The 13,226-nt window shown below is 42.2% G+C and overlaps 1 protein-coding gene across 2 annotated transcripts in view; it reads right to left on the minus strand.

The window, feature by feature from the left end:
- TAPBPL (TAP binding protein like) overlaps nt 1-12,826 on the minus strand; it is a 483,995-nt gene extending 471,169 nt beyond the window's left edge. For both annotated transcript variants that reach the window (XM_044079558.1, XM_044079557.1), the window contains exon 1: nt 12,680-12,826. In XM_044079558.1, the coding sequence (XP_043935493.1) occupies nt 12,680-12,746 (67 nt within the window). In that variant the 5' untranslated portion in view covers nt 12,747-12,826. The remainder of the gene's footprint in view (nt 1-12,679) is intronic.
- Between the last annotated feature and the right edge of the window lie 400 nt (nt 12,827-13,226).

Consider the following 13,226-nt stretch of genomic DNA (forward strand, 5'->3'; position numbering starts at 1 on the left):
TTTATCCCATGCATGGGTCGCCTCAAATTATCTATGGTATAATCCCAGTTATTCTTATTAAGGGTAATATGTAATTATCAACAATGACATGGGTAAGGGCACTCTCTAACCAAACTGGATAGGTTAATTCAAGCACAAAAAAGAAGTTGGCTGGGCTTAAAGTGGCCCATAACCTATGAAGCTATAAACCTATAACTGTGAATGTGCAGCCCACAATATAAATGCTGCTTTTGTTTTCCTTGAAATTATTATGAAGACAGTAATGTGTTTTGTAAGGGATTTAGTTAACCACTGTCCTAATACTGATGGGAAGTAGAGGTGTGTGTGTGTGTGTGTGTGTGTGTGTGTGTGTGTGTGTGTGTGTTATGAGTGTTCATGTGTGCATTTCAGTGTTTTATAGGTTTAACATGAGAGATTAGTTGGCAGTTTATATGAAGTGTATGCTGTAGCTGTATGATGGAGAGTGTTTCATTTGTTTGTGGAGCTGAACAGCCAATCAGCTAGCATGTTTTTAGAAGGAGAGTGGAAAATCAGAGTACCTGGAAAAAAAGCAGATAGACTAGTAGAGAACATCCTAACTTCACACACACAACATGACTGAAGCTCATACCTGTGATGTAGGTGTCCTACCACTGCAGCACTGTTCTGTATACCACATTATACAAAGATTGTATTAAAGCACATTTTATAACTAGAAAAAAGAGGATGAGCTATATGAGATATATAAGTTTAAATATGTTAATACCTAGCTGCAGGAAGGAATATGTCTTGTGATAGACACTCCTTCTAGACGGCTGTCTGAAAAAACAACATATGGAATCTACAAACTCATTCACAATGTCTGTGATGTTTACAGAACATTCTAAAAAAACATTCAGACATTTCAGATGGCTCATTGTATTCTAATTTATAAAGTGGATACACTGCCTTTACAAGATTCTCATTAATGAACTTCCATCCTTTGTTCTCAGTAACGCACAGGAAGAAGAAACAAAAGATGCAATGGATATAACATGCCCTTACCAAATATTTTGACAAGATATTTCTTTTGGTCAAACTGTCTGCTACACAGAATGGAATGACGTAAAACGGAAGCTATTTATCTGGTAATTTTACTCTGGCTATACCTTGCAACACTCACACCAAACAACAAGTTTAGGTAAGAGCGGTGCACAGCTACAGTTATCCCACTCCACAAGGGGAGATCCACCTTGGATCCTGGGAACTACCGCCCCATCAGTCTGATGAGCCTGATCTGCAAGTCCATAGAATGTATTATAATGGAACTTATAAACAAAGACATTGGCAACCTTAAAACACTGGACCCCACCCAGTTTGGGTTCGTGAAGGGCTGATCTTGTCTCCCTGAACCTTATTGACTTATTCGAATCAGCCTCCAGAGCCATGGACGAGGATAAGGCAGTCCACACAGCCTATCTGGACCTCGCTAAGGCCTTTGACACCATCCCCCACTCTGGAATCATAGATAACTTACTAAGCTGGGTATTAATCCCTATGTCACTCGATGGGTTGCCAACTGGCTTACTGACAGAACCCACACTGTAAAAGTAGCTAATTCAGGTCCAGACAAGTGACAAGTGGAGTACCTCAGGGTTCAGTCCTGGGACCTCTCTTGTTTGGCATCTACTTCTCTGAAGTACAGGCCAACACTAAGGGACTCTGGCTAATAAAGTTCACAGATGACTGCAAACTGGGAGCCATTACTGAATCCCCAAATGATGCTTGGTGCCAGAGACATAGGCTCAAGCTCCATGCCAAGAAATGTATAGTTATCCCCTTTGGGAAAAAAACATGTACCCATGAATTATCACATAGGTGGCAGTACACTAAACACCAAAAGTGTGATAAGAGACTTAGGAACACAGGTGGACATTGGTCTCACCTTCAATAACCACATTGCCACAACAGTCAGGAAATCCTTCTATGTGGCACACGTCATCACTAAGGGCTTTTCATCCAGAAAAAAGGAGGTCATTGTCCCACTGTACTCATCCCTCATTAGACCCATTATAGAATACAATGCTCCATTTGGTATGTTCCTCTCAAGATATCTGCAACAACTGGAAAGGCTGCAGAAATACCTCACTAAAAGAATCACAAGCCTAAAAGCAGATGCCCTATGCTGACCGCCTTAAAAACTCCAGCTGTACTCTGCCGCATATCTCTGCTTAACATACAAGGCCATGTCTAACCCAGAGCTGTTGGACATGCTACACTTAAAGAAATCCCAATCCCTCAGAGCCACACACTTCAGGGATCTAAATCTTGTCATCACAATAAACAAAATATGCTGGAGGGATAGGTTCCTGACCCAGAGACTCCTCAGAGTCTGGAATAGACTGTCCATACATGTCAAGCAGAGCGCCTCTTTGGCCCTCTTCAAAAGGAACCTTGATGATTGGACGGGAGAAAGGAAATTCACCCCGGGGATCACGTCAGTTGCCCTGCTAGACAGGGGTCCAGGGAAGTAAATAGTGTGGGAACAAATAGCCAGGGAATTGTTATGGTTAGGCTTGTATAGGCCCTAGGCCGATAGCCTAATACCAAACTATGAACCTATGAACCTATGGAGCATGTCCAACAGCTCTGGGTTTGACATAGCTTTGTATGTTAGGCAGAGATCGCCTCTGAGTAGGCAATATGCGACGGAGTAAAGCTGGAGTTTTTTGAGACGGTCTGCGTAAGGCATCTGTTTGAGGCCAGTAATCCTCTTTGTGAGGTATTTTTGCAGCCTTTCCAGTTGTTTTAGATGTCTTGTTAGGTACATACCAAAAGGGGCGCTGTACTCTATAATGGGTCTAATGAGTGATGAGTAGAGGGGAACAATGACCTCTTTTTTTCTGGATGAGAAACCTTTTTTGATGAGGTGTGCCACGTAGAAGGATTTCCTGACCACTGCGGCAATTTGATTATCAAAGGAGAGACTACTGTCCACCTGTGTCCCAAGGTCTCTTATCAAACTTTTGGTGTTAAGTAGACTACCGCCTATGTGGCAGTTCATGGGTACATAGTTTTTACCAAGGGGGATGACAATGCACTTTTTGGCATTGTGCTTGAGACCATGGCTTTGACACCACGCATCTGTCTCGGTGAGGCCCTTTTGTAGGCTGTCCACATCATTAGGAGTCTTGATTATGGCTCCTAGTTTGCAGTCATCTGCAAATTTAGTTAGCCAAAGACCTTCTGTGTTAGCCTGTACGTCATAGAAATAGATACCAAACAGAAGAGTACCCAGGACTGAACCCTGTGGTACTCCACTTGTCACTGGTCTGAAGTTTGATTTGGAGTCTGCTACTTTCACAGTGTGAGTTCTGTCAGTAAGCTAGTTGGCAACCCATCTTGTGACATAGAGAGTTATACCTAGTTTAGTGAGTTATCTATAATTCCAGAGTGGTGGATGGTGTTGAACGCCTTGGCGAGATCTAGATAGGCTGTGTGAACCACCTTACCCTCATTTATGGCTTTGGTGACTACTTCAAAGAAGTCTATCAGGTTTAGGAGACATGATCTGCCTTTTACAAACCCGAACTGTGTGAGGTCCAGAGTTTGGAGATCTCCAATGTCTTTGTTTATGAGTTCCATGATGATACATTCCATGGCCTTGCAGACCCAGGCTCATCAGGGTAATGGGGCAGTAGTTCCCGGGGTCTGTTGTGGCCCCCTTTGTGGAGTGGGATAACCGTCGCAGTGTGCCATTCAATGGGCACAAAGCCTGAGGTGAGGCTATGATTGAACATGGTACTTTGGTGGGGTGCCAGTTCATTCTGTAGTTTGTGTAGAAGGCAGCCTGGGATGTTGTGAGGTCCCATGGATGCTGTGTTCTTGGCTTTGGAGAGTGAGGTTTTTACCTGTGCAGCCGTGTTTACAGGAACTTTGCATTCTTCCGGTATAAACATGGGCCCTTTAGGGGGTGAGAGGGGAGTACTGAACCTATCTGCCAGGATGTTGGCAATATCAGTTGGTTCTGTATATTTAGTGTCACTGTGCTATAACTCAGAGCAGATCTGGGTGTTGCCATTGAGATTCTTCACATAGCTATAGAATGCTTTGTGGTTGTCTTTAGAATCAGTGGTGATTTTGTTTTCATAACTAGCTTTGGAGGATTTTATGAGGGATCTCAGGTTCTTACTGGAGGCTGACCAGGGAGTTCCTCCAATTGTGTGATTTTCCTCTTTTTTTGCAACAGTTTCTTTCTTCTGTTGTAGAGTTTGTTTATGGCAGAAGACCACCAGATTGGCTTCCTTTTTTTTGGAGGATAGCATCTTGGTTCTGTTAGGGATAGCACTATCCATGCACTCATGTAAGTGCTTATAAAGTGCATTTGTGATGGATTCAGCAGTCATACCTCTATTGTCCATCTGCATGGGTGTCGTGAAGTTTGCCACTTCTGTCTTAAGAAGCGTGAAGTTGGCTTTTGAGAAATGTTTTATGGTTGTTTTCCTAATGGGGGGTGGGAACGGGATGTGGATGTCTAGGGTGATTAGCTTGTGGTTGGATCTGACCAAGGAGGAGCTGACCTCTGGTGTGGAACACCAGCCACCCATGTTGGTGATGACCAGGTCTAGGATATTGCTGCCCCTCATGGGGGTGTGGATAAGTTGATCCAAGGCATTGGAATTGATGATTTCCAGAAAACGTTGAGCAAAAGAGTTGGTACATGAGTAGTTTTCCCAGTTAATGGTAGGGTAGTTGAAATCACCCATTATTAGAGTGTTGAGTTGTATCTTAATATTTTCCAGTGTATCAAGAAAAGAGGAGTGGGAATCCTGGGGGCATGGTGGGGGGTCTGTAGCAAGCTATGTAGCCTAATAAAGCAAATTCAAATTCTCAGGAGCTCCACAAGTTAGCATTTATGAGAACAAGGTTGCTTTAGTCAAATGCAAACTGCTACAATCATCCATAAACTAATTATCTAACTTTAGGCCGGTACAGCCCACAACATTTCACTAGAAAATTAATATTGTTTGTTATTCTGAGCACTGGAATCATGATCAGAGTTGCTAGACGTCCTTATTTGAGTGTGACAGTCCAAGAATCAGCAGCCCAATCCTGAGTCTCGCACTGCTGGTTAAAATCCTGGTGAAACAGTCTCCGCTTTGCGATTTATGATTGGCCTGTATGATAGTATATGAGCCAATCATAAATCGCAAAGTGGAGCCACTTCTGTTCAATGCTAGTTGTTCCGCATTGAACACAAGAGGCTCTACTGTGCGAATATTTGATTGGCTTGTATACCAGCATAGGAGCCAATCAAAAATCTAAAAGCAGAGCTACTTCTGCTTAATGCAGAACTACCATTTTTTTTTAGGTCTTCACTTAGTATGAAAGACCTTTTTATTGTCCCTGCCTGGCCCTCCAGAAATCTAGCAACCCTGATCATGATCCTCAGAACTCCATACATTGTATACAGGATTATGATCAGATCCGTGATCATAACCAGGATATTTTGTGTTTGAGATATGGACATCAACAAATTGACCTTATCAGTGAAACTTGAAAGGTGAATCTTAATATCCATGTTAAGAACATATAACTTCCAGGGTTATGATTGGAAAGATCTGATCACAATTATTTTTAGAGCATAGAGCTTTACCTGCTACTATTGTAGGTGCACAGATTTATTGATTCAAAGTTTCAGAGATATTCCAAGACTACTGTTTCTTATAATCATTCACACCCTGCCAGTACCTTTCCACAGGCTCTACCTCTTTTCTCCAAGAGTGTCATACCAGTAATTCCCTGAGTAAATTAGTGGCTATCCAATCAATTAGCTAGTTTTGGTTTAAAGGAAGATAGAGAGTCACACAGCTTAACATGCTTAACATGCAGGGGAGGTTTGTTCCAAAGGTTTCTGCGGTGACTGGTAATAAATCGGTCCCTCCACCTTGTTTTACTTATCTGTTGGTGATGATTTAGGTTTCTGGTTCTAGTATTTATGAAGATAATGGTCTTCAGGAAAAACAGGAAGTGCAGGATAATAGGATCTTTAATGATGAGGCAGAGATATCCTCTCAAATACCTATACAACATTGAATAAAGAGATAGAGCTTCTGGTATCTCTTGATAGCTCAAGATCTTTAGGCCTGAGATCTTTTTCTGATATGTTTAGTGAGATACATCAAAAAAGGTAGCACTGTATTTGATAACTGTACCTAATCATTGCTGAGTATAATGGGATAATTACCTCTTTAGACATTGAAGATATTCCTTTGGCAATTAATTAGGCTAAATAAAAGGACTTTCTGACAATTGTTGTCACATGATGATCAAAAGAGAGGGAGCCCGTGATTAAATTTTTGTTTTGCATTGCTGTGCTGTCTATATAGTATGATGAGCAAAGAGGTTCTCTATCAAAAGTGAGGACAATATATTCTTTAGCATTCGGTATGAGTCTACCTTTAGTACACTAAGAGTTTACTAGCGAAATATTATTCTGGATGGTTTGGATGTCATACCAAGACGTAACAACAACCCATGCCTAGCCATGTATCCCAGAACTTGTCAGAGATTTGGGATGCATGGCTAGGCTTAAAATGGTCATTGTGGTCATTAGCCTAGTAAACACCTATGAATCTATGAACCAATGTTTACAGTCATCTGCAAACTTGGTTAGTGATAGGTCTTGGCTTTCTACATGGAGATCTGCAAAGTAAATACCAAAAGACAGGTCCTATCACCGAGCCCTGAGGGACACTACTGGTCACTTTCATACTTTCTGATGAGGCACCTGCAACTCCAACTGTGTGGGTTCTGTCTTGCAGCCAGTTTGCAATGCATCTTACCATATGTGTCAGTTTAAAGATATAGTTTTCATATGATGCCAGCATGGGGAACGGTGGTGATGTCTGCAGTTAGGTCACCCCATGACATGTGCACTACATGACCGTAATCTACAGCCTGTGAAACTCTTTCAAAGTTTACTAGATTAAATAGATAAGATCTGTCCTTCAAAATGGCAAACTGTTGGAGGTCAAGTCTAACCAGATTCTTGACATCAGAGTTTATGTAGTGAGTTATAATATATTCCATGGCTTTGCAAATGAGGCTTGTAAGGCTGATATGTCTACAGTTACGGAGTTAATTGTAAGACCACCCTTTTGGAAGGACATCATCACAGCAGTGTGCTACTCATCAGGGACAAAACCAGTAGCTAAAATTAAGTTAAACAGCATGAGAAATGTGAATGTATAAGCATATTTAACACTATTAATTAAGCAACCAGGAATATTGCCAGGTCCCACAGAGGAAGTACTTTTGATCTTACATCCCTACAGTCCCTACATAAACTACACTGGATAGAATTCCCTAACCTACTTCACTACCACTGACTCAATTTAGGCCATCAAATACTGTACCATCCTGACAAAACCTCTGCCCTAACAAGCCCACTAAACTTCCATAGCATCAATGCGGAACTTTGATCCAGTAACAAAGCCCTAGTAGAAGTCATTCCATGTAAAAATAGCTCTCTATGGAATATGGAACACACTACTCCCACACCTCAGACTACAAAACCACTCTACCGCATTCAAAAAACTCTTTAAATCACAACTTTTATGAAAACCAGTTATGTAACTGCATTGACCCTCCCTGAACCCACCTCTGCTACACTATTACCATCCATAGCCACCCCTATAGAACATGTTTCCACAGTCTTAAACTCTACCCTATGCAGATGTAATTATCTATCATACTTTTTCTTCTATGATTTTTGTACATATACTGTACTTAGGCTTACCTACATATCTTGTAACAGTTTTCTTTGAAATAACATGTTAAACTTTTTAAAATGTGGTTAATCATTTTTAATTATTGATAAACATTGTTAAACTTTAACTAATTTCACCAAATTACTATGTAACCTTGTGGAGCTTTTCTCCCCATGACTGTGCTGAAAAAGGACACCTTGCATCCAGTTGGACAATCCTGGTAAACAAATATTAATAATAATAATAATAATAATCTTGATTATCACTTTCGGTACATGATCTTTACAGATAATTCGGGGAGCAGGGGATTCAAATTTTGGGAGGCTTTGAAGAAAAGTCTTGGGGTGAAGTTGGCAGTACATTTGTTTGCAAGAGTATTTGCATTTTCTTCTGGGTCAGAATAGGAGATGTCATTCATAGGTTCATAGGTTCATAGGTTCATACTAGGCTATCTGCCCAAGGGCATTTATAAGCCTAGCCCATAGTTATGTGGCTTTCGCCACCCCTTTAGTTTGAATAAAACTATGCCTATCATTTTGCTGTGCCTCTGTCAAGCAGTGACACTGAAGTAATCCCTGGGGTATATCTGCGATCTCCCATCCATTGGTCAAGATTCCTCTTGAACAAGGCCAGCGAGGTGCTCTGCCTCACATGTACCGGGATTTTGTTCCACAACATAGGGAGTCTCTGGGTGATGAATCTGTCCCTCCAGCACGTTCTATTTATAACCGTGTCAAGGTTTAAGTCTCCGCCCTTGTGGTTCTGAGGGATCTAGATTTTTGAGGTGAAGCATATTCATCAAATCTGGGTTTGACATGGCCTTATATGTCAGGCACAGGTCACCTCTGAGCAAGCGGTATGAGACTGAATAGAGCTGGAGTTCTTTCAGTCGGGCAGCATAAGACATATTTTGAGACCCTTTATCCTTTTGGTGAGGAACTTTTGGGGCCTTTCAAGCTGCAGCAGGTGTCTGGTCAGATACATTCGAACGGGCATTGTACTCAATCATAGGTCTAATGAGTGATGAGTACAGGGGACGATGACCTCCCTTGATCTAGATGTGAATCCCTTCATGATCAGGTCGGCGATATAGAAGGTTTTCCTAACTACTTTAGCAACATGAGTGTCAAACGAAGGCTACTGTCAACCTGGGTCCCCAGATCCCTGATGACTTTTCTGTGCTCAGTGGATTGCCACCTATATGGTAGCTAGGGGTAACCTTGTTTTTCCCGAGGGTATGACTATGCATTTTTGGCGTTTAACTTCAGGCCATGGCTCTGGCACCAGTTATCCGTTTCTGTGAGGCCCTTCTGGAGGATATCTGTGTCAGATGTGTTTTCGACTATGGCCCAGTTTGCAGTCATCTGCAAACTTTGTCAGCCATAACCCTCCTGTGTTTGTTTGTACTTCAGAAAAGTAGATGCCGAACAAGAGTGGACCCAGGACTGAGCCCTGTGAGACACCACTTGTGACAGGCTTTGAGTCTGACATGGCTCCAGCAACTCTGACCCTGTGGGTTCTGTCACTTAGCCAGTTTGCAACCCATTTTGTGATGTATGGGTTTACATTCAAGCTGATGAGTTTTTCGATGATACCTGAGTGGGGTATTGTGTCAAGGCCTTTGCCAGGTCGAGGTAGGCTGTATGGACTGCCTTTCCTCATCAATGGCCTTGGTGACTGTCTCAAAAGTCAACCAAGTTTAAGAGGCAGGATCTGCCTTTGACAAAGCCAAACTGGGTTGGATCCAAAGCCTGCAAGTTCCCTATGTGTTTAATTATGAGTTCCATTATGATCCTCTCCATGGCTTTGCAGATAAGGCTTGTCAAGCTAATGGGCGGTAATTTCCAGGGTCTGTGGAGGCACCGCCCTTATGAAGTGGGACCACAGTCGCGCCACTCCTTGGATCCTGAGGTGAGGCTAAGATTAAACAGCTGTCCTAACTGTGGGTTTAATTCCTCATTAAGTTCGTGAAGCACAGCGGGGACACCATCCGGTCCCATGGATGCTGTGTTTTTGCCTTAGTGAGGGCAGTTCTCACCTGGGCGTTGGAGATGTTTGGGGGCTACAATCCTCTGGAATAGATATCTCTCCTTTTGAGGGGAGGGGTTTGCACTGAACCTGTCAGCCAGTATGTTGGCAATGTGTGTAGGTTCAGTAATTTTCACATCATTTTGAACTAATTCTGAGCATATCTGGGAGTTTCCTCCTAGGTTTCTAACATAGCTAAAGAAGGCCTTATGATTGTCTTTAGAGTCCTTTTTCTCTCAAAATTTGCCTTGGATGATTTTATGAGAACTCTTAGTTTTTTACTTATAATGATCAAAGGTGTCTTACCTTTCAAGGATTTTGCTCTATCTTGTAGTAGCTTCCTCCTTTTGTTGTAGAGCTTGTTTATGGCTGGGGTCCACCAGACTGGACGCTTGCCTTTGGTACAGAGAGTTTTAGTTTTGTTTGGGATTGCCTGATCCATGCAGTCCTGTAGGTGCTGGTAGAAGGCATTTGTAAGTGATTCAGCGGTTTGAGTAATGTTTACCACTGGCTCAGGGGCCTTAAAGGAGACCACACTAGTTTTTAGAAGTGTGAAATCGGCTTTTGAGAAGTTTTTCACTGTGGTCTTTTTGTTTCAGGTGGGGCGGGATGAGGACCTCCAGTGAGATTAGTTTATGATCTGATCTCACCAGTGAGGGGTATACTTCCGGTGTTGAACATTTTGATCCCATGTTTGTGATGATGAGATCAAGTATGTTTTCTCCTCTTGGTGGGATGGTGACTAGTTGTTCCATGGCATTTGAGTTTATGAACTCCAGGAATCTTTGGGTTAGAGTGTTTGGGCTTGAGTAGTGTTCCCAGTCTATATTAGGGTAGTTGAAGTCACCTAGTATGATGGTACATTTATCCCCTCCAATGTTTTCAGAAGGCCATGTGAGGTTCCTGAGTTTGAGAGGGTGGCCTGTAACATGCTACAAATTGCAGAGCAGTCTTGCCTATGGTTAATTGCACCTGGATGGTCTCCGATGCATGCGTTGCCACCAACCTTGAGGTGTGGGTGTCCTTTATGAATATGGACACCCCTCCTTTCTTGGTGTTGTCCGGATTTTGGGGCGGAGCATGATATGAGGTGAAACCTGTTAATGCTGGGGTGCTCTCAGGAGCCTTGAACCAGGTTTCTGTCACAGCACAGACATCGATGTTCTCCATATTGAGAAGGGCCTCGAGTGCGTGCATCTTGAGATTGAGACTTCTGGCATTGAGCAGCATTACCCTTAGTTTTTTCCTTTTGGTGTTCTAGGGTGGTAGGTTTAGAATTTGAGCCTTGCCTAAAAAGGCACTATGGGGTGGCAAGAGCCTTTGCCAATATCCGGAAGCCCAGGGTGACAGGTGCAAGCCGCCCTCATGGCTTGTCCAGCATGTCATCCCAGGCAGACAGACATTGGATCCCCTTTGAATGACACCAGAATTTAAGCCAATTATTAAAGCTGATCATCTTATCACTGTATTGTGGCATCATTCTAGGTGAAGGTAGGATACTGCTCAAGGTCAGGGTCATACCTGCCTGGGCTACATAATCAGAGAGCTCCTCGATGTCCCTTTTCATGTAGTCCTCAGGTCGTTGACACCAGCGTGGACAATGACTGAGTCGTACTTGTACCTGCTGTTGAGAGACCTGAGTGCTTGCGTTATGTGGCGGACTCTAGCGCCCGACAGGCAGCTTACTGTGACCTTCTCCTTACTCAGTCTGGTGAGCGGGACGTCAGTGTGTCTGACTATGGAATCACCAATGACAAGTGTGTCTGGCATTTTGTTTGGCCTTAAGGGCTGTGACTGTTTGACACTCTGATTGTGTGGTCTATGTGTTGCATGTGTTGGGTCGTGAGGTGGTAGTTGTTTGGGTGTCTGCTTTGGTGGCCTCTGCTGTTTTGGTAAATTTTTGATCAGAGCCTCCGAGTATGTCTTTGTGTGAGTATGTGTATGATTTGAAGTTGTGATGGTACCATGTGTGACTGGGTATGTATTGTGTGTGGTTACCTTCTCCTCCTGTCTGGTCTTGCCAGTCCTATGTTGAGAGAGCTCAGCCTCCAGTTTGGCCGTATAGTTGCATCTCTCGCATGTATTTGTGTTTTGTGGGAGAAGGAGAGGATTGTCTGTGTACATGAGGCAATTGTAACATTGCCTCAATATATTAAATAAGTTCTGAGCATATAAGGTATTGCTCTTAAGATGAAATTATCTTTGGTTTCAGAGGTTATCTAAGTTAATGGGTTCCTTTAGTGTACTATAAAAGTTAAGATAAAAAAGAAAAAAGTGTAGTATAGGTAAGTATTTTACAGCTTAGAAAGACATAGGGCACTAATCTCTACCAGCAGAGAGTAGCCACCCAATAAGAACATCAGGAATCCAGTAAACACATTGTTCAGAATTTAAAAGGAAGTCCAGGCGAAGTGTTAACTTCATTTAATATATTCCTATTGCTACTCTCTTTATCCCTTTAGCCTTAATCACGAAAGTGTAACAACATCTGAGAAATCCACATACACAGCACATGCAGACAGACATAGACACAGGGATACATGCACACACAACACTTGCTCAAACACATGAATTAAATATTCACCCTTGAGAGTAACATATATTTAAGCTTTCAAACTAAGGGTTTGTTCACAACTGCACTAAATATTTTTAACTAAATCTTTGCATTCAATCAGGAAGATGAGTTGTACTCCCACATATCCATACACAAAGTGAAAGTTGTTAAACGCAGGACTGATAAACCCAAATTTAAGTACTAGAAGGAGATCAGAACTTTAAAATATGGCCTAATGATATGCCATCTGTTCTTTATACTTCATTAAATTAAAACTGAAACTACTGTTTTATCTGATACCTTTTGCCCAGCGAGTTGCAGTAAAAACTTGGAAAACAAAGTGAGTCAGAAAGACTGATATCCTTACCTGCTGGCATGGCCAAAATTTTGACACTGAAGAGGGCACATAGCAGAAGCAGATCCAGTGCCTTCATTCTCAGGCAGTAGTACTTAGGAAATTCACTGGATATGTAAGCCCCAAACAACAGCTGCACTGCTGCAGCACGAGATTTACTTTCAGTTTCTCTGCACAACATGCAAGCTTTCTTAGCTGTTGACGATTGGGCAGGCAGAACCAGGAAGTACACACAACATGACATAAGCACTAATTTAACCTTACCGTTCAGTGCATCTTTTAAAGGGTCATTGTTTACATTCTATGTGCTGCTGTAACATTCAATGCAGTGCATTTAAGCTCTAATGCACGTCACTGTTTGCTAACCAGGGAATGGATTTGTCCAAGAACTCGTTTCAAGAATTGCCCTGGCCAAAAGGAAAAAAACATTAAGAGTATACAGAAATATTTTACAATAGTTTGATAGACAAGTAGTACAGCAACAGAGAAAATGACATACATACAGAAAGGTTTATAATAATTTGATCAACAAAGGAAGTAATATCTCTGAATACAGAGG

Source organism: Protopterus annectens, chromosome 8.part0 (genome assembly GCF_019279795.1).
Source record: "Protopterus annectens isolate FY-2018-M chromosome 8.part0, PAN1.0, whole genome shotgun sequence".
NCBI classification, from domain to species: Eukaryota; Metazoa; Chordata; order Ceratodontiformes; family Protopteridae; genus Protopterus; species Protopterus annectens.